Source organism: Castor canadensis, chromosome 8 (genome assembly GCF_047511655.1).
Source record: "Castor canadensis chromosome 8, mCasCan1.hap1v2, whole genome shotgun sequence".
Lineage (NCBI taxonomy): Eukaryota > Metazoa > Chordata > Mammalia > Rodentia > Castoridae > Castor > Castor canadensis.
In genome coordinates this window covers 117535967-117558102 of record NC_133393.1, presented here as the reverse complement: position 1 = coordinate 117558102, position 22136 = coordinate 117535967, and the positions used below count along the sequence as shown (strand labels likewise).

Here is a 22136-nt window from a genome sequence, read left to right as displayed (position 1 = left end):
CTGAAGAAAAGCCTTTACTGAAGTATGATTAAATATTATGCCCTCAGCTTTTAGAGAAATGTCTATCTGAACAGTGATTTTGTCTCTTGTTATTCCATGACCCCAATTTAAGAACGTTTACAATATATTTGTCCTTGAGTTCAGGTCCAAAAAGTTTGTCTCTTAAATCTAAATTATGCTCTTCTGGTCAGAAAACGAGAACAAAACACACTGAGTATCCTCCCTTTATGCCCTAGCTTTCTTGACATTCAGTTCAGTTCTATGCTTTGTGCTAGTAATCATGTATGCTCAGATATCTTGTTGCATACAGCTAGCTACTGGCTTTCACTAGATTCAGGCACTGTAAAATACCAGATTCTATGAGAAAATTATTTATACACATAAATGAGTTAAAGAAAATATGGGGAGGTGCTGCAGTCAAAAAATTTCTCTTGAGGAGTCTTTATTCCCATTATCCATGTGGAGAGCAGGAAATACTTCTCTCTTTCCCCCACTTATCCTTACCTTTATTCTGTTGTACTCAAATAAATCTTTGATAAAACTTCAAAAAATTTCTGTTGATTTTGAGATATTAAGACTTAAATGCTAACCTTCACTTCTAGCAATGTCTGACATTTGCTCAGTGATGATTTGGTTTAACTTATATTTGTCAAAGTAAAAAGAAATGTAAATGAAGATAACATTTCTTAATTGCCCATTGCATGTAACTTAATTATAATATTTCAATTAACTTCTCCTGGTGGTCCTACAAGGAACTTATTGTTGTCTCCACTTCAAAATGATAAGCTCGAGGTTCAGAAAAAGTCAGATTAACTTGCTCAAGATTTTTAAGGAGTCTCCAAATTTTTTTCTAGAGTGGTTGTACCAGCTTGCATTCCCACCAGCAGTGGATTAGGGTTTCTTTTTCCCCGCATCCTCGCCTACACATGTTGGTGGTGGTGTTTTTGATGATGGCTATTCTAACAGGGGTGAAGTGGAATCTTAGCGTGGTTTTGATTTGCATTTCCTTTATGGCTACAGACGGTGACTCCTGGGGATATATCCAAAGAAATACAACACAGATTACTCCAGAGGCACCTGCACACCCATGTTTATTGCAGCACTATTCACAATAGCCAAGTTATGGAAACAACCAAGATGCCTCACTATTGATGAATGGATCAAGAAAATGTGGTACATGTACACAATGGAATTTTACTCAGCCATGAAGAAAAATGAAATCTAATCATTTGCAGGTAAATGGATGGAACTGAGAACATTATTCTGAGTGAGGTTAGCCAGGCTCAGAAGACCAAAAATCGTATATTCTCCCTCATATGTGGACTTTAGAGCTAGGGCAAATGCAGCAATGTTGTTGGACTTGGATCACATGATAAGGGGAGAGCACATTTCGGTGATATAGAAATAGGCAGAAAACCCAAAACATGAAAGCGCTTGATGTCTCCACTACAGAGGAACTAATACAGAACTAATAAAGCTACAGAGGTTATCATGAGGAGGGGATCAGTAACCAGAGTAAAGATCAGTTAGAGATGAATCAACATGGGTCATAACACGTGTACACGAAAGCAATGCTAGGAATATTTCTGTATAGCTATCCTCAACTCAATGAGCAAAAACACTTTGTCCTCCTTATTAGGCTTGTCTCTTTTCTTCAACAAAACTAGTGATAAAGATAGAACAGGGCCTGCCTGGAACTGAGGGTGGAAGAGGGGAGAGGGTGGGGGAGGGGGGCGGGGGGAGAAATGACCCAAACAATGTATGCACATGTGAATAAAAGAATAATAAAAAAAAACTTGCTCAAGATTAGACAGTTCTTGATTCACATTCAAGGTTACTGGTCTCTCCCAGTGTTCTCTTCTTTCCTACAAGCTGCACTAAAAATCCTTGCCATCCTGCTTACTGGGTTCTTATGTTACATAGAGAAGTAGGAAATAGCATAAAAATGAAAACAAAATAGTATTTATGAGCTCAAGTGGAGTTTATTAGCTGTCCTTCTCTAACAGTTTGATGGGGACAGACAGTATTTTCTCCATGGGCAAGGGGAAATCCATGAAATTGGAGAGTAAATTATAATATTATTTGCCAGTTATCCCCAGCAACTATAAGAATATAAGAGTCTTTTAATTGGACTGTTCATTCAATATTTTTTAAATAAGCTTTTATAAACTTATAATTTAATAATATATGGTTATTTTTTAAAAAGTGAATGATATAACTTACAAATGCTAAAGACCAAATGGAAGCCATCTCCATGACTTATAGGAACAGATTCTGAAAATATCCAGACTTTTAGACTGAAGATCTCTGAAAATTCCATGAGATACTGTGAACACCAGCTCATATTATGTACATATGGACTTTTTATAAAAATTCCACAAATTTCAGAAACTGTGTCTATCTGACAACAATCCATGGAGTTTAAGGACACTATTCTCATAACAAAGAAAAAAGTTAATTGGTCAATTTAGGGACCAGATTCCCTGTGGGCAGTGTGGGCTTTTTAATATCACTGCCTTGTGAAGTCTTTAGCATTTCTTCTTCCATGCAATAACATTCTTCACATTCACTTAAGTAATGTCATATCTAAGACAGCATTCCTGGATGCCCAATAATTGCTGTGACTCCAAAGTTGCCCAGGCTTGCATCTGTGTGATAGATGCCTTAACTTCAAGTTCTTTATGGAACCCTAACATCTGTTCTAAGCATCTGCCCTGGTATCTTATAGACCACGAATTTGTGAAAATTCTCATCTGAATGCAATTCTTGTCAACTACATAACAATTTGCTACAAGAATATCTAATTCTCTCTTATACAACCATTTCTTTTTCTTAACATTTGGTATTCTTTTAATAGTTTCAGTCAGAAGTAAAATAAGAGGCTGTGTAGAAAGAACTTTGTGTGAGTATTTATGTGTACCAATATAGGTTAATCTGAACTTTCTTTAAAATCTGGGGAAAGGTATTATCTTCTCATTGTTCTTTTTTAGTAAAGAATAGACACTCTGTAGTATTTGCAAGAAGCTGCATCTCAGGAATTATTTACGCATCCTATGAGAAGTGCTGTCTGCTTTCAAGCAGTTCTTGAACATACCTTTTGTTCTGCTGTCATGGTTAGACTTTGCAATCGACCAGTCATATTCCCTAGACTCTTTTCAAAAGCTGCTACGAGGTGAGCCTGTGAAGAAAATGGAAGAAATACGTTTGAAAAGTCAGATTCTCACGTGGATAAATGAAATACCTTCATTTTATAAAGTGCTTACTTTCAGGCATTCTAACTCTTTAAGTAGTATGACTGTCACGGTTAGCTTTCAATGGTGATTCTCCTTTAACACAAATCTTTATTTTTAACTTTGGCTTCTTAAAATCAGTGTTTTAGTATCCTGGCATTTAATGTGAATTCAGCTTCTGAAAGGGGATGGTATTTTGAAAATAATAACACCTTCTGACTTACACATCATGCAGGCATTTGACACTCAAAATACTGAATAAAGTTCTGAGCTGCCAAGTCTTGAGAAAGAAAGCCCAAAAGGAGGTCACTGAAATAGTCAATGGACAAATGTTCCTCATTTTTAGCCTTCCAGGATGACCTTTGAAGACATTGTTAGCTCCTCTATTGCAATGATTCTCTCCTTCAAGTGTCAGACATCTGCTGACAGCTGTAACATTATCTTCCCCTTTTTCTACTGAACAATTGAATTGTAAAGAGTAGTCTTCTTTTTTCAAACTCTTTAATAAAATAGCTTTTCTTCCTATATTTTTATTCCCTTCAACTAAGGAAGTATAGGTTGTCCAACCAGCAATTATTATGCATCACATTTTATTCAACATTAAGCTTTTGTGGATTTGGGATTTTATTTTAAATTTCAGTTACACATATTGCAGTACATAACTGGAACTCTTGTGATTAGGAAGTATTTGATAGTCTTACTGCAGCTCTAAAATAGGCCACTTCCTACTGATGTGCTATTATGCAACAACTGAACCCAGAATACTGCCTGTGAAGAGGGGCTTCAGTCTTTTACCATGGCTTGAGGCACAACTGCAGGTATATTAGCTCAAAAGATATAAAGTTATCATGGCCCTAGATGGATGTAAGGATTGAATGTCTTCCAATCTAAATCTATAATAAACTACATATAGGCAAACTTCCATAAGCCTTGGCAAAAGACTGATGTTCCTAAGGGAAAGGTGTAAGAAAACTCCAGTATAATACATATCATTGTAGCTACAGCAGAGCTGAAAGGGACCACAGGGGTCTTAAGGATCAGGCTCTGAAAGTTTATTCCACTACTGGTGACAGTTAGAAAGTGTAAGTCCCTTTCATTAGCATCATGGTACAAAGGTGCTGTTCCTAGCTGTGCACTTGTCCTGGGCTACTTTTCTTTACCTGATACAACAGCAGGGAGAAAAACAATTTGTAATGAATATCATTACTAAACTTCAATCCATCAGTACAATTCTTTATTCTACTACCCTCCATCCTGTTTTCCCATCTTCTTTCCCTCTCAGTCTCATTCCTCTCTCCCCATATGTATACATACTACACACCACGCACTTACTTAAACCCTTACACAATGTGTGGTGAACACATATAAGATTGTTGTCGTACTGAAGAATTGTTGTGGTGAACACATAAGATTGTTGTGTATTGATGGATTGTATTGTATTATAGTATGAAAAATTGTTGAAATAAGAAGTATTAGCTAGCGTGTGTTAGGACTTAGAAGCCAGCAGGAGTGTGACGGCTGTTTTACTAATAAGCCAACCTTAAGGTGGTGCTGATATGCTAATAAGCCAACCCTAAGGTGACAGTGTGGATAACAGAAGTGGTGAGGTCACCACAAGGTATATAAACTCAGGCCAGAACCCAAAGCCTTGCTCACCTCCTCGCCCATTGGAGACCATACTGTCAGAGTCCACCTGAGACCCTGACGTAGAGGCAGCCACCAGTCGTGAGCATGCCCCTTCTCCTGATGACCACTGGGTGTTGCCAGTGAACCATGAAACTGGACCTGCACTGAATGCGGCTGTGAGGATCCCCTGGGCCGCAGATACGCCCTCCCCCGCCTCATTGGCTGAGAAAGCATTGCACAGTGAGCGAGTCTTAGGGGAAGGTCTGAGTAACTCCTGGCTGGCTAGGGTAGCAGAGGCAGGCATTAGGATCCATAGGAAAGTGCTGCATGAATTTGTTTGAATTAAAAACCCTGTTTTCTGAAATAAGAGTCTCCTGAGTACTGTCCCTCTGTACTCAATTGAACTATAAGTGCTCACGACGCAATGTTTGTTAACAGATTTAACTGAATAATAGTACTCTAAAAAGGAATGACAGTTCATAGTTGAAAGTATTTTCAATGACAAGGAATGTCATTATATCAGTACTCATAGAAGTTATAAGGCCACATCCTGCTTTTGCATGTATTTTGACCTTTTTAAAAGAATTACACTGTAAATAAAATGTAAAGCTCCTTGCTTTATCACATAGCAAACATTCATGTACTTACAAAATCAAGAAATAGAGCATTTCAAGACCCTAGAAGCCATCCATATTCCTCCCCATCACTGTTCCCTGTCCTTTCCTAAGGTAGCCATTAACACAACTTCTATGTTAATTACCTTCTTGCTGTTCTTGATGTACACCTAAGTTTATATTTGTACACACTATGTTTTAGTTTGGCCTATTTTTATTTTGAGACGATTTTCTTCAGGTTAACACTGCTTTTGAGACCCACCTATGTGGTGTGCCGCAGGAGTTAGTTTTTGCCCTAGGTCATTCACCTACAGGTGAATTTACCATACATTTTCCTCACGATGCCCATTTGTGCTGATTCCACCTTAGGCTATGATAAACAATCCCACTAGTTAGTTATAAAACAAACTAAATTCTAGAACTAAATTTTTTTGTTTTAAGGTAAGGAAAATTCTTGAAGAAAACATTTATTATTTACTAAATTGAAAGTTGTGCTCAACCTTAATATTCTAATTCTTCAAATGTACAGAAATGAAAGATTTAATTATCGTACTGTGAAGCTTGAATGTATGAATCTGATGAAAATTACACTGTGTGCATATTTTATCAACTCAATAGCAATTAAAGCATGGCAATTAATCAGGATTATAAAGAGTACACTGTATGTAAAAACTATATTGCTTCCATTTTATTGCTGTGAGTAATATTTCCCATTGCAGTCAGTTTCTAATGTGTCAACTGCTTTCCATTAATTACTCACCAAAAAACCCTAAATAACATTTTAAGTCACTTTGTTTTCAATGAAAAGAAGGTTAAAATTATATTAGTGAAATACCGTTTCAGATTTATATTACCTTGGTTTAGTTCATCAGATTAATTTTGTTATTTTGGAAATAAAAAAATGTTAAATTTCTTGCAAAAAGTAGTAAATAGAAAAGGAATAAAAGTGGGGCTAATGTTTTGGCTCAATAGGAAGAACACATGCTTTATAATAAGCATGAAGCCCTGAGTTCAAACGCTAGTCCCACCCTAAAAACAGAAGAAAAGAAAAGGATGAGTGGGGGACGTTCTTTCATCAATAAGGATCTTCACCATCTTAATGAAGAGAAATTGGAAACAAAACTGATGAAATAGAGGATAATATTTCTTTTAAGAGCTATAAATTCTTCTTAAAATTGTAGATATTTGAGGTGATTGCATAGTTTGGTTGGTTCTAACTTTTTTATCAGTTGCATATTTTAAATCAGCATTAAGTGTATTAATATGATTATAATATTCCCTGAGCTATATTAGATATCCCTATTACATTTCCAAACCCATCAAAATTTGTTCTTTACTAAATTTCAATGCAACAACCCTTAATGTGAAAATCATACTCAGATTTAATGAAAATGTAAAGCTTACTTATAGTTTTAACAAATTAATAAAAACTTTCTCACCTAGCTAGTCAGTAAAGTATAAGAGACTTAATAAATACTTTTTTCTACCTCCAAATAGAAATTATAAGTTAAAGAAATTCTAAATTAGGGCATAGTTCAATTGCAGAGAGCTTGACTAGTTTAAATGCCTGGGTTTCATCCCTAGCCCCAGTGAAAACAAACCAAAAAAGAAGTTTAACAATTCTTTTGAGGAGACCTCTAGATTTTAGTTTCATATATGTTTCAACCTTTTTCCACCAATTCTTATTCCTTTATTTGGTGATGAAATGGATTGTTAAGGTGTTTTACCATCAGATAAATTTATTTGCTGAAAATGTCAAAAGCTGAAATTAAAAGGATTCAGGTAATGGATATGTGCATTGCCCTATACTACATTTACAAAGCAGTTTATTTAAATTCGCTATTAGCATATATGTTGATCTTTTATATTAGTGAACATATATAAGTAACTAGAAAACAATGTTACTGCCAATTCTAACATTTTAACTGCAAGGATGGAGTTATAGATTTATATCCATTTGTATTTTTAAGAGAATAATCTCCTTTACACCTTGAGGAATTCAAATTACTTGTTAGTCATCTATTAACTACAAATCATCTTGAACTCATTTGTTCATTTTGGCTTTTGGGTTTTAAGGGAACTTTAGATATCATAGACCATATTGAGCCACCAGAGAATTTGCTTAATGTTTGCTTTTTCCTCAGTCCTAACAATTGCTGTTTAAAATTGATTCAGAATATGTTTCATTCATTTTATTTCTTGGTTACTTAATATATGCATATATTTTACCAAGCACATACCTAAAATAAGTTAATCATAGGAATTAAATAAAATCATTTTCTATAGGACTTCTTCATAATAAGTCAAGTCTTTTTGTTGTTTTAGGATTTTTTTTGGTTTGTTTTCATTGGGGCTAGGGATGAAACCCAGGCATTTAAACTAGTCAAGCTCTCTGCAATTGAACTATGCCCTAATTTAGAATTTCTTTAATTTATAATTTCTATTTGGAGGTAGAAAAAAGTATTTATTAAGAATCTTATACTTTACTGACTGAGCTAGGTGAGAAAGTTTTTATTAATTTGTGAAAACTATAAGTAAGCTTTACATTTTCATTAAATCTGAGTATGATTTTCACATTAAGGATTGTTGCATGGAAATTTAGTAAAGAACAAATTTTGATGAGTTTGGAAATGTAAGTGTTGAACATTTAAGTGTTTAAATGTTTTAATATGAAACACTTGCATATACACAAGTTGCACAGATAGTACAGAGCAGTTACCTGTACCCTTTATCCATTTTCCTTCCTTGGTTACATCTTTCATTGTTATAATATCAAAAGATGAATTCAATTTTAGTATTCATATATAGATTTGCCTTTATGGGTTCCTGTAATGACCACATAGATCAAGAAACAATGGTATTCCTTCACTACAAAATCTTCTTGCTTCCCTTAGAGCCACATCACTTCTCTCTCCCTAACCCCTAGCAATTGCTATTCTCATTTCTGTTTCTATAATTTTATTATTTCTGCAACATTATATAAACACAATTATACATTGAAGTTGTCTTTTTTCACCTAGTATAAACTCCATGAGATCCATCCAAGCATTGTCTGTATTAGTAGTTAATTTCTTTGTATTGCCAAGTAGCACTGCATGGTTTAGATGTATCAGAATTTATTTACCCAATGACCTATTAAGGGATAATTTGGCATTTTTCATATTTTGTTTCTGTTTTTTGATTATTTTAAATAAAGCTGTTATGTACAGGTTTTTGTATATCTGGGGGTACTCTGAGAAGATATCTAAAATATATTACCAACTTTTTAAAAACAGATGAAAATAAGATATACATTAGACTCCCATCTGTATATATCAACTATTACTAATGATAACAGATAGAACCAAGAGAAGCTAGAAAAAGTTGGGCTTTTTTCTCTAAGAATAGTACTTTTTAAATTAGCAGGAATACTAGTATAAAATCATCTTTTGGCACTGTTTTCTCTAATTCTGTTCCTTACTTTAAAAAAATTATACCCCCTAGGGAAATGTTATTTTTCCTAATTGCCACTCCTATTATGACATTTTAATACCACAGATATCCTTTTAAGTATTTCCTTTTTTGTGCTTTATGCACAAGAAGAGTCAGAGTTTTTAATCACAAGGACACATGTTTATTCACATCAACTCTAGCTGAGAATGCCTGCCCCCAGGCCAAAAAAGACTTCAGTGAAAACAGTGTGACTTGAATAACTCTAAAGTGATAGGCAGTCAGTGGCTGTCACCTGTTTAAAGTGTTTACTCCAAACACAACAAGGGGATTGGACTTTGATCACATGATGAGGCAAGAGCACACAAGGGAGGTATGAGGATAGGCAAGAAACCCAAAAAAACAAGATAGCATTTGATGTCCTCAATGCAAAGGAACTAATGCAGAAACTTTAAAGTGACAGAGGCCAATAGAAGGGGACCAGGAACTAGAGAAAAGGTTAGTTCAAGAAGAATTAACTTAGATGGTAACACACATGTACAGGAAATTAATGTGAGTCAACTCCCTGTATAGTTATCCTTATCTCAACTAGCAAAAACCCTTGGTCCTTCCTATTATTGCTTATACTCTCACTTCAACAAAATTAGAGATAAGGGCAAAATAGTTTCTGCCTGGTAGTGAGGGGGTAGGGGGGGAGAAGGAAGGGGTGGGGGGAAAGGGAAAGGGTGGGGGAAGGGGGCAGAAATGACCCAAACATTGTATGCACATATGAATAAAAGAAAAAAAAAATAAGCTGTATGCTCCACTGACAAGCAGTGGCCAGAGTTCCTCTATGTTGGAGTTTGGCTCCTACTGTGTGGGTATATAAAACTCAGTTAAGTGCATGCTGAATAAGCACACAGTGGGAAAATGATGAAAGGGTACAACAGAAACCAATACTGGGAATGGCCACTCAGAGGGAAAACCAACTACGCACTTCTTATTAAGTGCTTGCTTAGCTACATTTTGTCTTTTCAATAATGTCCAGATATTAATTTTTAAATGCAAATCATTTTAAAAAAATCACTGCTTCTCAGCTTTTATTGCTTTCTGTTTACAGGTATGTTATTTCAATATCTAATTTCTATGAGACCAACCATCAAAATACAAAAAAAACCTGAGTAATTCTATGTGCAAGTATTGTGACAGTCGAATGCACAGGCCAGTCATGGAGCCTCTCTCACTGCCGAAAAACATGACCTGGTGTATTTATTTCTGGCATTTACACTCTTCTGTGTCCTCTGGATACAAATTCAGGAGCTTAGGACAGTTTCATACGACTGTATGTGTATCCCAAAGTGTAAAATTTACAGTTGCATCAGACTTATCTCTGGAAGAGTTATTCTTAGAGAAAAAACACATAGGTTAAAAAATACTGTTGTCTTTCATTGTTGCCTAAACAGTTCTCTAAAGCCTGCTCTTATTTTTAGAAATTTCCTAATGATATCTAGAAAAAATAATTCAAAATTAATATGATTTTCCCAACACTGAAAAAGTACAATCAACAAATGCAGAGCTAACAATACACTGAATGAAATGCCTTATCTTACGGAATTTTTATTACAAAATAATTTTTCTTCTTAAAATGTCTCTTATTGAAGTCATATAGTTTGGTCTTGCCCTGGCTCACTCTTGACACGTCTTTGTCTAATAGACAGAAAATGTCCACGAAGGAGAGGTAGTAGTGGAGAGGCAGAGCCGCACAGCAGAAAGGAACAAATGAATGCAGAGTGAAGGCGGCAGGCCATGTGGCAAAGTAGCAGGGGCTTCCTCACCCCTCCCTGTGGCTCCTAACACCGCTGTTCCTTAGGAGTGGGCGCAATGCCATGCTCGCTTTTATTGTTCCACATCTACTCTGAGTTCTTTTGGCACGTGGAAAGGTATTCTGTACATGTTAATATAATTGATGATCTTCATTGTCATCATTTTTGTCATTCTGAGCTGCTTTGGTGCCAGCAAAAGTGCATTCTTTTAAATTGCTATGAGAAGGCTGCCAAGGTGTTTTTGAGAGAATTGCAGCTCATCTGCAATGTAACTAAGCAAGCCATATTTAGGTCTAAGTTACGTTTTGTAGAATTAATTGTATGCTTCACTCATCATTCAATATGGAGCTGAAGGAGGCAGGGCACATGACTATTTTATCTTGCAAAGTCAAACACTATCAGCCTTTATTTGTGTAAGAGAGAACTTACATACGGGGGTGTCAAAAATAAGGAACAAGAAGCAACCTTTATAACTGTTACTTTTGTTTGAAATCTTGTAAGGAATGAAAAACCATTTTAACCACATTGTGACTCCTTATCAATTTAGATTTACATTTTACTACTGATTGTGTAGAAAACTTCAACTTCACGAGTCTTACTATTTATACCTTATGTCTACAATAACTTTGGACACTTAACGTTGATAAAGTTGTCAATAAAGTGATTCCATTGTATTATATATAAATTCTTTTGTGATGTATTTATCAAAACCAAAAGTGACTTACATTTGCTGAAAGTTGAGATGTGAGAGTAGCAACTTTCTCCTGTGATGCAACCAGCTCTCTGCGTAGCTTATGGATTTGCTGAAGGCAATTTAAAAGAACCAATTATCAGTTGATTATTACTTAAAACCCAAACTAAGGATTAAATCCAAGAAAGCAAACACTAGGCTTGGTTCCTTTTACTGAATTGTATCAGTATCAATTCCTAACAATGAGTGATGTGACCTCTAGCTAATGACACTTGCACAGAAAGGAGCCAGTTTCTAACCCTTCTAACAGAAGGCTGCAAATCAAAAGGTTGTGCTGGCTCCATTTGCGACTCACAGGCGATTGACTTCTCTATACAATCTTTCCCCTCTAGAAAACGGTGGTTAAAATTTCAGTTAGAAAAATATTTTTTTAAAAAAATTAAATAGACATCATAGGCATACATTTTCTTGGTCTTTTTAAACAAAAGGTACTCTGAAAATCACATATTTTTTTCCTTTATAAATTTTAATTTTCTATAGTTTGGCAACTTGTCAAATGCTGAGGGATATCCTGTAGTACCTGAAATCTGAGATTAATTCAACATTTAATAAGTTCATATTTGAAAATAATTTTTGTATCAAAAGAGAGTTTTACTTTGTATCCCAGGCTGTTCTGGTACTTGACATCCTGGTATCTTACCCTCTTGAGGGCTGGGGTTATAGGCATGTATCACCATGCCCAGCAGAAAATAGTTTTATAGGATGAGTTTTTAATGATTAATAGGGAAGCCTTCCCAAATATTTATTACAATGTCTTTCACTCAGTGAGCTATTATTACCTCTGAGCAGAAATGCTTTATAGATACCCACAGTTTAGAAATAAGGGGGCTGGGTGCTGGTGGCTCACTCCTGTAATCCTAGCTACTCAAGAAGCAGAGATCAGGGGGATCACAGTTTGAAGCCAGCCTGGGCAAATAGTTCATGAGACCCAATCTCAAAAAACCCACCACAAAAAAGGGCTGGTGGATTGACTCAAGGTGTAGGCCTTGAGTTCAAACCACAGTACCACCAAAAAAAAGGGGGATAACTAATATTATGCAACTATCCAGAGAAAACAACAAAATAAGTATTCTAAAATGGTTTCCTTTTAGTTAAACTCACACTTTAGTAAAACTGGAATACTGAAGATAAGGGAATATCACATCACATTTAAAATTTTAATTTAAGCCCTTCCTGTAGTCTCACCTAAATAGTTCATGTTGCCAGAATTGATAAAGTAAAACACTTACAAACATGTTACAATGGTTCAAATACATTTCTGGTCTCAAGGGATTTCAGTTATTACTTAAGATGGAAAAGTTCTACTTTGATGGTTTTCATTTCTTTAAAAACAAGTGCTCTATTGTTAGAGTTGAACTTCTGGAATGCTGTCTCAGTTTGAAAGAACATTCCAGACATAGTTCATTAACTGTCTCTTTTCTCCCCCTGCACAATACATTTTGTGGAAAAGAAATGGAGGTCGATATTGAAAGACTAAAAACAATGCAAATTCTTAGCGGGAAACAGAGGTAGTGGACATTTATATAATCTCAAATGTGGTTCCATTTCACTTCTGCTTTTAAAACTGGAGTAACCCCAAATAAGAGCTGATTTGAATGGATGTACTGATGATCACCAATAGTTGAACTAAGCAGAACATCTATTCTATTTAATCAATTCAATCTGAAAGAGTCTTCTTCAATTTAATAGTTTCTGTTACATGACTCTAGTTCCTTTAAGATTTAATCCAGGAAACTCAGGCGGGCATAGTGGCACATACCTGGAATCCTAGCACTCAGGAGGTGGAAGCAGAAGGATTGTGAGTTTAAGGCAAGGGTGGGGTAATAGTGAGTTTCAGGACAGCCTGTACTGTATATATCAAGAATCTTTCTCTCTCTCTCTCTCTCTCTCATCATCTATCTAATTTATCATCATCTATTATCTACTTATCTAGATCCCAAGAAATTATAAAATAATTAATCTTTTTCAAAACCCCGACTCATTGTAAGGCATGAATGATAAAGGGGAAATTGAATAACTGCCACTAAGGCAAATAGAGGTAGTATTTCTATACTTCTGTAGCTATATTATGATCAACTTTAGAATTTTGCCATGTCCAAGTGATACAAAGAAAACAGTTTAGGTTTTTAAAAATAAAATTTACTCTTTGATCTAGTGATTATAGTCTGTGTAGTCACTACTTTCTATTTTTGAATATAGCACAAATTTTACTTTAAAAACTGATGAAATATGAGATCAAAAGTAAAGAATTCCTTTGCAAAGGCTATCACCAAGCTGTTTATTTTCTCTGGTCTGATTGCTTGGTGTGAACCTTCTAGGTAGTTATTAGTTCACCTTGAATACAGTCCTAATTAAAGTCCTCCTGCTCTCCTTGGTCAGAACAACTTTTATACAAAGGTAAAAAAAAGAATATTCACTTTAGGTTGCAGTGTGACTTGTATGTGCCTGTAACCAAGTGTGTATTTGTGAAATGTGTGTGCTTGCAACAATATACCACCTTAGACATCAAACAGCGATTACGGTAGCAAGATCATGGCATAAAATCGATGTGCTGTGGTTCTCATACCTGCCTTCTGGAGTCCTTATGCCTCATGCTCAATGTTTCCACTAATCCTATGCAGATGGTCTCACAGGTATGTGAGGGGAGACACTAATAAAATAGATCTGTGTTCTTATTTTAGTCCTTCATTCATTCATCAATGATTTAATGAGTACCTGTTACTAAGGCAATTTATTAGGTATTGAGCCGCAAAAAAATCTAGAATGTGAGAGGAGAGTTTGTTGCTAAAAACTTCCTTTGATTTTCTTTTAAGAGGCAATATCTAAGACTACTGATCAACTAGCTGGGTCACTTCTATCAGCTTCCTGTAGTTCTGCTACTGTATTACAGAGCCCTCTAGTGGCCACAATACTAAACATAAATGAAAACTAAATCAAATGTTAAAATGTTACAGGTTTTTACCTCTGAATGAGCCTTTTCTTCAGCCTGTGAAAGGCAAAAGGAAGAAGAATTTTAACTATAAAAGTAATACCAATTCATTTCATAATATAAATGAGTAAAATAATTGCAAAATGTATTTAAAATGATCCAACATAAGAACAGAGAAAAATACATTAAGATTATTCACTTATAACAGTAAAACAAGGGCATTATAGAACTTAAAATGAACATTACTTTATATATAAAACATGAGGTATTTAAAAGTACAGGTAATTTAATCCATTGTTACATAATATCCTTAAAAGGAAAGGAAAAAATTAAAACACTATGATCCAGACCATAAGCAACAACAAACAAATCACTAACATTAGACGCCAAAAAAGATGGGTATATGGAAAAATATTTTTTATCTGGATTGTAGAAAATGAAGTCCATGAAAGTATACAGATTTTTAGCCAAGACAGGAGCAAAATTTTTATCCTGTGATTTACATATACAACTGCAAGATAAAGCTGGGGGAAAATATTGACTCCTATTGATAATAACAGAAAATAGAGCTGTTAGTTTTTATTTTCTTCAATTTTCCTTAATGACTATTAGTGAGATTTACTGGGATGTCAGTTGATAAAACACCAAGATATCCAGTGTTAAGGTGGTAACAGTAGTGGCTGCCAAAAGACTTTGGCTCTGTAGGAACTTCCCTTAAGGAAACCCCCTAGCTCTGTTTATATCTATATATCTATATCTATATCTATCTATCTATCTATCTATCTATCTATCTATCTATCTAGGTATGTTTCACTTCATGCTAGACTGAAAAATGCCAGAAAGTGAGTTATATGCAGCATGACATTTGGGAAGCTCCCTCATTCTGAAAAAAAATGGAGAAGGCATACTATTGCTAAACAGTGTGAGTCTGCTAGTTGCTGTAAGCAAAAAAAAATGCTGAAAAACAATCTCTTCTCTCCTATTGCTACTTTGGGGATATTTTCTGATTAACTGATACAAAACTACCTGAAATGGTTTTGGTATCTTTTCCTTCAGCAAACATTAGAAAAGCTAACATACTATCAGAATATACTTTATGCAAAAGCATCTCTTTTGCCGTGAGTATTGTCTTTCCTGTATTTTCTCTATCTTTAATAAATGTCAAATTTGTAAAACATTGTTTAAATAATAAAGTGGTTAAGTGAAATTTTAATAGTCTTTATAAGAAAACTGGATTCAAAAGCATTGCTGACATAAATCTGGATTCTTTTACATGTCATGTTTAGCATTTCAAGTGAAAATTTTCTAATTTTAATAATTTCAAGGTTTCATATACAGTTTGATTTCTGAATCAGAAGTAAGCAATGAATCTTAAGTTAAATTTTTCATTGCCATAAGTCACAATGGTATAGTTTACTATGGTTATTAGTTTTTCCTAGTATTTTGTACATTTATTGCTGGCTTATCCCAGTCACATTCTGCTTTTCATCTTGCTAGGATTATAAAACAAACTTGCAAAGAGTCAATAAATAATTCATGTATCGGAAAAAATAGATTTCCTTGGCTTGTAAGAAAGAAATATCCTCAACACAGTTTTCATTAAAATAGCCTCACGTTACATGAATTCATGGCAAGCCATGACCATCGCACACTGATTCTATGTATACTCTTTCTCATGAGCATGACTTTTCTCACTGATGATTTTTCAAAGCTATCTTTTCCTTTAATCCTTGCCTTTTCTTCATACTCTGTGGTTATTAATACCAGGAAGTCATAAAGTTGAAGCAATGGACCAAAATATTAATATTATATTTTTGCCAATGGCTTAAGTATGGGATTAATGGTATCAGGATAGAATTTTATTACTTGTCATTTTTTAAAGATGGTTTTGAAGCAAGACCAACATTCTGAAGGATGGTAAACAATATTAAACACCTTACCTAAATAAAAATATTTATCAGGCAATTTTCATTCTGTAGGTCATTTAAACTTACTGGGTAAAAATTATTTCTTTAGCATCATCTATGTGTTAAATAATATGCTGGGAGGGTGAATAATGAATCAAACCTGGCCCTTGGTCTCATGAAATCAATATAAATCAGAATACACATACAGAACTAGTCTAATAAAGATTTAATATACAGTCAGTCAAAATAAGTATTGCTGGGATCAAAAATTTAAAGCCCAACAGAATCCCACATATAAAGAATAAAAAAGGATCTGAGAATTGACAAAAGGGCAGTTACATAGCTTTCCTAGGCTTTTATTTTCATATTTTTAATAAAGATATTCATACTAAGGATTGTTTTTCTCCTATGAGAAATGCAACAACTATGACAACTGGCAACAAACTTAGCTTCAGTGTGAGGTAGAAAAGAGGAGGTGGTGGAGGCTTGGCTTGCCTGAGAGTACAGCCTGTATCTCAGGGGGACTGGGACTGTGGAAGAATGTTATATCAGTGCTGTTAGATATCTCAATTATTTTTTAAAAAATTTAGAGATTTGAATTTTTGTGTAAAAGCTTCAGATCTCACAGTTTGGGCTTGGATTTAAAAACAAACACACTATCTCCAAGTTTTCCAAAAGTAAGTCCTTGGCAGATCAGACTGGGCTCTGTGATTTTCAACCAGGTTGCAGCGATCCCATGGGCAGATGGGGTAGATCTGGATGACGTTCCCCAATTTTACTTTATAGGAACAATCCAACGCAATGTGGAAACTTGCCCAATGTACAGAATAATTACTGGCTGAACCAGACTGAACAAGAATGCAATCACCTAATCTTCATTCAGAGTCCTTGGAAAAGCAGGAAAAAAATAAATTGCTTTTTCACTTCATAGTTTGAACAGGACTTACACCTTTTCTTCCTACCAATTTAATCTCTGGGCCTGATCATAAGGATCGGGGACACAATGACACTTCCTGCTCTTTGATTTTTCTCTCTATTAGTCCTCCGAATACCCATTTATTTGAATTCTCTTACTACAGGTTACTGTGAATAAAAGTAAATAATTTCCATCATTTCTTTTAATTTTTATCATTTTCAAAACAATTAGCAGTTAATTTAATGATTAGCTTTTAAATAGTATCAGTTTTTTAATGTGGTTTGATCACTTAACCTGTTTTCTCACATGTAAAGCAAGGGTCCTATTTCACTCTGTTGGCCTACACACATGTACACAAGCTTTAATTTAATCTCTGTTTAGTACTTATATTATGCTCTTGATGCTTCTCATTTATGCTATTAATTATCTTCATTGTTTGCACATCTTGCTCTTCCTACAATTTTTTAAAAAATTTATTTTATTTTATTACTTTTTATTTTTAATTGACATATTAATTATACATATTAATGGAATTCAATGTGAAGTTTCTAAATATGAATACAGTGTGCATTCATCAAATTCAACCTCCCTTTATGCACTTGTCTATAGTTTTTAAAATGCAACCCCTTTGCTTCTAATAAATCTCAACCATGCAGTCAAGTAGTCACTAGGCACATGGGTTTATTTAAATTGAGATTAATTAAAATTAAAAAAATCAGGTCCTCTGTCACACTAGACATATTTCAAATAATCAATAGCAACCTGAGGCTAGCAGTTACTGTATTAGCCAGTGCAGACATAGGAAATTTTTATTATTATAGAAAGGTCTATTAGAGAGTCATCAAGTCTATTAATCAGTCATCAAGTTGTTTCTCAAACCCATGCTTTTTTTCCTCTCAAGTTTTCTTTAGGCTTCATAAGACCAGTTTTATTTAAATATTATTATTGTATTTATTTAAAATGTGATTATAATGATGCTGATTTTTATATACAGGAAATTGCAATGGTTTACATCAGAATATTTCCTCAACAACTCAGCAAGTGGCAGTACTTCCCCAATATGAGGAACACTGAGTCTTAATATATTTCTGTTATGTATTCTTCAAATATTTTCACATTCCTTACTTTAGCCATTAACCAAACACAGCAGATTCATCTAAACAGTAACAGTGATATCATTTACAGATTTGTTAGCAATTTTTATCATTAAAAGGAGAAATAAGAAAAATGTTGGATCTGCAATGATAGTCTTACCTTGAATGATAAATCTAAAGCCATAAATATATAAGATTAACTTATAAACAAAAGACTACAACATTTAAAACTCATAAAAATGAGTGGAAAATTAGTATTGTCCTTAATGTTTAATTGTTAGGTGACAGCTGAAGGCTGTGAACTTTTCAATACAGGATAAAGGATTACCCATAGTATTGAAGACTCACTGAGATTCATTCAACTGTTATCTCACTGTTACCTAGGCAAGAGGAAGACTTCTTATAAAACGTAACTTTCTGTAGGATATTTTTACAAAAAGGTGAAATTACATTTAATGAACAGAAAAACTCATTTTGGCAAAAAATACACTATAATTTCACATATTGGGAAAAGAAGTTAATAGATTGGTATTCCAACAAGGCTTTTAAATTTAAATTCTTTCAAAAGATGTATTTAAAAAATATTCAGTTCCTGTAGGCTTTTATCCAAAGGTAATGCAATAGAGAATGTCTATCACTAAAAAAAAAACGTGGAGAAAATACTACAGAATAATTAATAGCTTTGAGTCAAGGAAATAAATCTTAGTAGAGCACAGTACATATTTCCTGGGATTCCAAGTCACACTCCAAAAAGTTTTTTGAAATTCAGATTTACATTCACTCATTTGCATAAAGAATGCACAAAAGTCAACTGAAAACACATAGAAGTGTGCCACAGAAAGGCTGGGTGTATAGTGAGAGTATACCCTTATTTTGCTGCATCATTTCTGTGCAGATGTCATCCCATTGGCTTTCTGTGCGCATGGCACAGGCAGAAACTTTTTCTTAACAGTCAATACGTACCGTAGAGTAAAGAGAAGAAGTGCTGGAGACCAATGATAATGAAGAACCATGAACTGGAGAAAACAAGAACAGAATTAAAAACGTCCACTCACAAACTTGAAGTCTCTGCTGAAATAGTGAAGAACAGGTGGCTAGGGAAATAAATTAATGACAGCTCTTTTCAAGATTATGAGAACAAGTTTGCTATAAATTTTTGGAGATGAGGATGTTGAGGCATGAAAAGGCCCCATTCATATTCCCTAAAGTCCCTCATTCACCATGTTACAGAGAGGAGTTGACAAGGTAAGTGCTACAAGCTTATTTTTCACATATTGCAAGCTATAGAAAATTTATGTATATTAAAAATTTCATGGAAACCCAAGTTAAAGTTGCCATAAACTTTAAAACCAAAAATCTTTGCAGATGTTATTCGCTTAATTTCATTTTATACAACAAAGATCCATTTTCAGAATTTTTCTCTGAACACTTTCAGGGAAGTAAAAACTTTACCAACTTTTTCAACATTGTTTCTGATGAGTTGATTGTGTTCTTTTAAATGTAGAATTATTGTTTCTTTTGAAATTTTAGTTATGTGAAAATACTATTTCAAGATGGTATGTCACAAAAGTTAAGATGGAAATTTCACCTAGTCTCTTACACAGGTATATGAAATAAAATACTATTTTCAATTAAACATCTGCTTTACATTTCTGTACTTTAAATGCATTAACCCAGTACGTGCATAAAATAGTGCTTAAATATATTTGTGAAACAGTTCTTCCTCTTTACTTTATGGAATAGCACAGTTATTTCTCCTACCTAACTCATCCCTTAAACCAATATTATTTGAACACATGCAATGTGGCAGGCTCCTGCTACAACCTCGGACTAGAAAAGGCGTGATACAGGACCTTAGATGCACACCGAGAAGTAGAAAGACAAATTAAAAAGACTATGGCAACAGAGTAACATAAATGTTATTGAGATGAATGCACTGGGTTCTAAAAGAACACATGGAGGTGTTTACAACCCAGTCTGGAGAAGGCTGGAAAAGCTGCCCTGGGACTGGGGCCATACACCTTATAACAAGGCTGATTTGAGAGATACCAAGAAGAACCTTTGTAAAAGTGATTAAGTACATGGATGTTGGTCAAAATAAGGATGAAGAACAATCCCCAGATTTCTAACTTGGGCAAATACTACCATTCCATGAGATGTGCAAAATAATAATCTTTGAGTCAATTGATTTTTTTCAAAAAGTCCATTTTTCAACTGGTAATAACTTTTCTATGAGGTTGAAGGACTGTTAGGAGTATAGACTGGTATACCAGAAAAAGAGTAGACACTGAATCAGAAGATCACACTTTTATTCATTGTGTGTCTATTATTTATAGGTCTATGATCTTACAGCTTGTGGCTTAGTTTCTTCATCTGCCAGGGTGAGCACTGAGCAAGATATCAATAAAGTCCCCTTAATTTAGTTCAATGATCTGTTAATTCTAGATCACAATTTAGGAAGAATGATAGTTCAATAGTCAAAGCATGAGCATCAAAAAGTCACCTCTCCCACTCAGGCTGGCTTTCAGCAATTTAGGTTATCTAAGCCTCATCACGGGAGGCTAGCCTTTCCCATCATATAAACATTGTTCTACCTGTAAATGAGGCACTCTAGAAAGCCATCCACATGTTTAGCTTGCCTGTGTGCAAGAGCACACCAAAACCATTTTAGAAAGGCAATGCCCTTATGTTTCAGATTAGTTATATTTTTCCTATAACACTGCGCCAATCAATAGATTCCCAGTGTGTAATTCCCGACCTGGCACTGTGGACTCGGTGCTTTGGTTAATATCTTAAAAGGGAGATACAATGGTGGTCAATTCATTAAATGCCAGCTAAATGCCAATACATTAAATGTATGCGGGTGACCTGAAAACCATGTGCTCATGTTCACAGCTGCCTAAACTTTTAGCCACAAGATCCTTTAAACAAGGGAATGAGGAAAGAGAAAGGAAGCACAACTATTCTTGATTCTCATTTCAAACTTACACCATTAAGAGAAGCAGAAACTAGGGCTAATAAAGTTAAGAAACTTGTCCAAGTTCATACCAGAATTTGTGTGTTTCAAGATCTGTAGTCTTTTCTTGAATGCAGTTATTAGGGATTAGGATAGCATGGCTGCTTTCATGACTGATTTATTTCTAATCATTCGATTTTCTGTGTTTAATTTTATTTTCTCCTTACCGGACATGCTTTATTATGTTTTTGTCATATTCTTCCTTCCACAGCCGGGTGTGGTGGCTTATATCTGTAATTCTAGCCACTCTTAAGGTAGAGATTGGGCAGATCATGGTTTGAAGCTAGTCTGGGCAAAGAGTTGTAAGACTCCATTTCATTCAACAAGCTGTAGTGGTGCACACTGTGGTCCCAGTTACATGGGAAGCCTAGGAATGAGGATCTCAGTCCAGTCAGAGACCAGCTCTAGGCAAGAATGCTAGGCTCTACCTGAAAAATAACTCAAGCAAAAAAAGGGCTGGGGGCATCCCTCAAATGGTAGAGCACCTGCCTAGAAAGCATGAGGGGCTGAGTTCAAACCTAGTACCTCCCAAAACCCCCAAACAAACAAACAAAAAACATTCATTAAATTAAAAGAAAAAAACCTCTGAAATTATTATGATAGCAAGTTTAACATAATATTTACATTTTAATATTTATGAAGCTTCTTGTGCTTTTTGAATAGATTTATTTAAAGTATTAGCATATAACTACACAATGAAGGACATTTACTAGGTCAGGTAGGAACTGCATTGCCATTAGATACAAATGTGACTTATAAAGCAAAATGTGGGTACAATATGAACTCTAAAATATGATATAAAAAAAACTGGAGCCAAAAGGA

General features: G+C 34.6%; 1 protein-coding gene across 11 annotated transcripts in view; it reads right to left on the bottom strand.

Annotated features, from left to right (window-relative positions):
- The window catches only part of Nav3 (neuron navigator 3), a 760451-nt gene that overhangs the window by 49245 nt on the left and 689070 nt on the right, over window positions 1-22136 (bottom strand). For all 11 annotated transcript variants that reach the window (XM_074083986.1, XM_074083987.1, XM_074083985.1 and 8 more), the window contains 4 exons: window positions 19262-19314; window positions 14415-14438; window positions 11427-11504; window positions 3095-3178 (listed from right to left, as the gene is read on the bottom strand). In XM_074083986.1, coding sequence (XP_073940087.1) covers window positions 3095-3178; window positions 11427-11504; window positions 14415-14438; window positions 19262-19314 — 239 coding nt within the window. The remainder of the gene's footprint in view (window positions 1-3094; window positions 3179-11426; window positions 11505-14414; window positions 14439-19261; window positions 19315-22136) is intronic.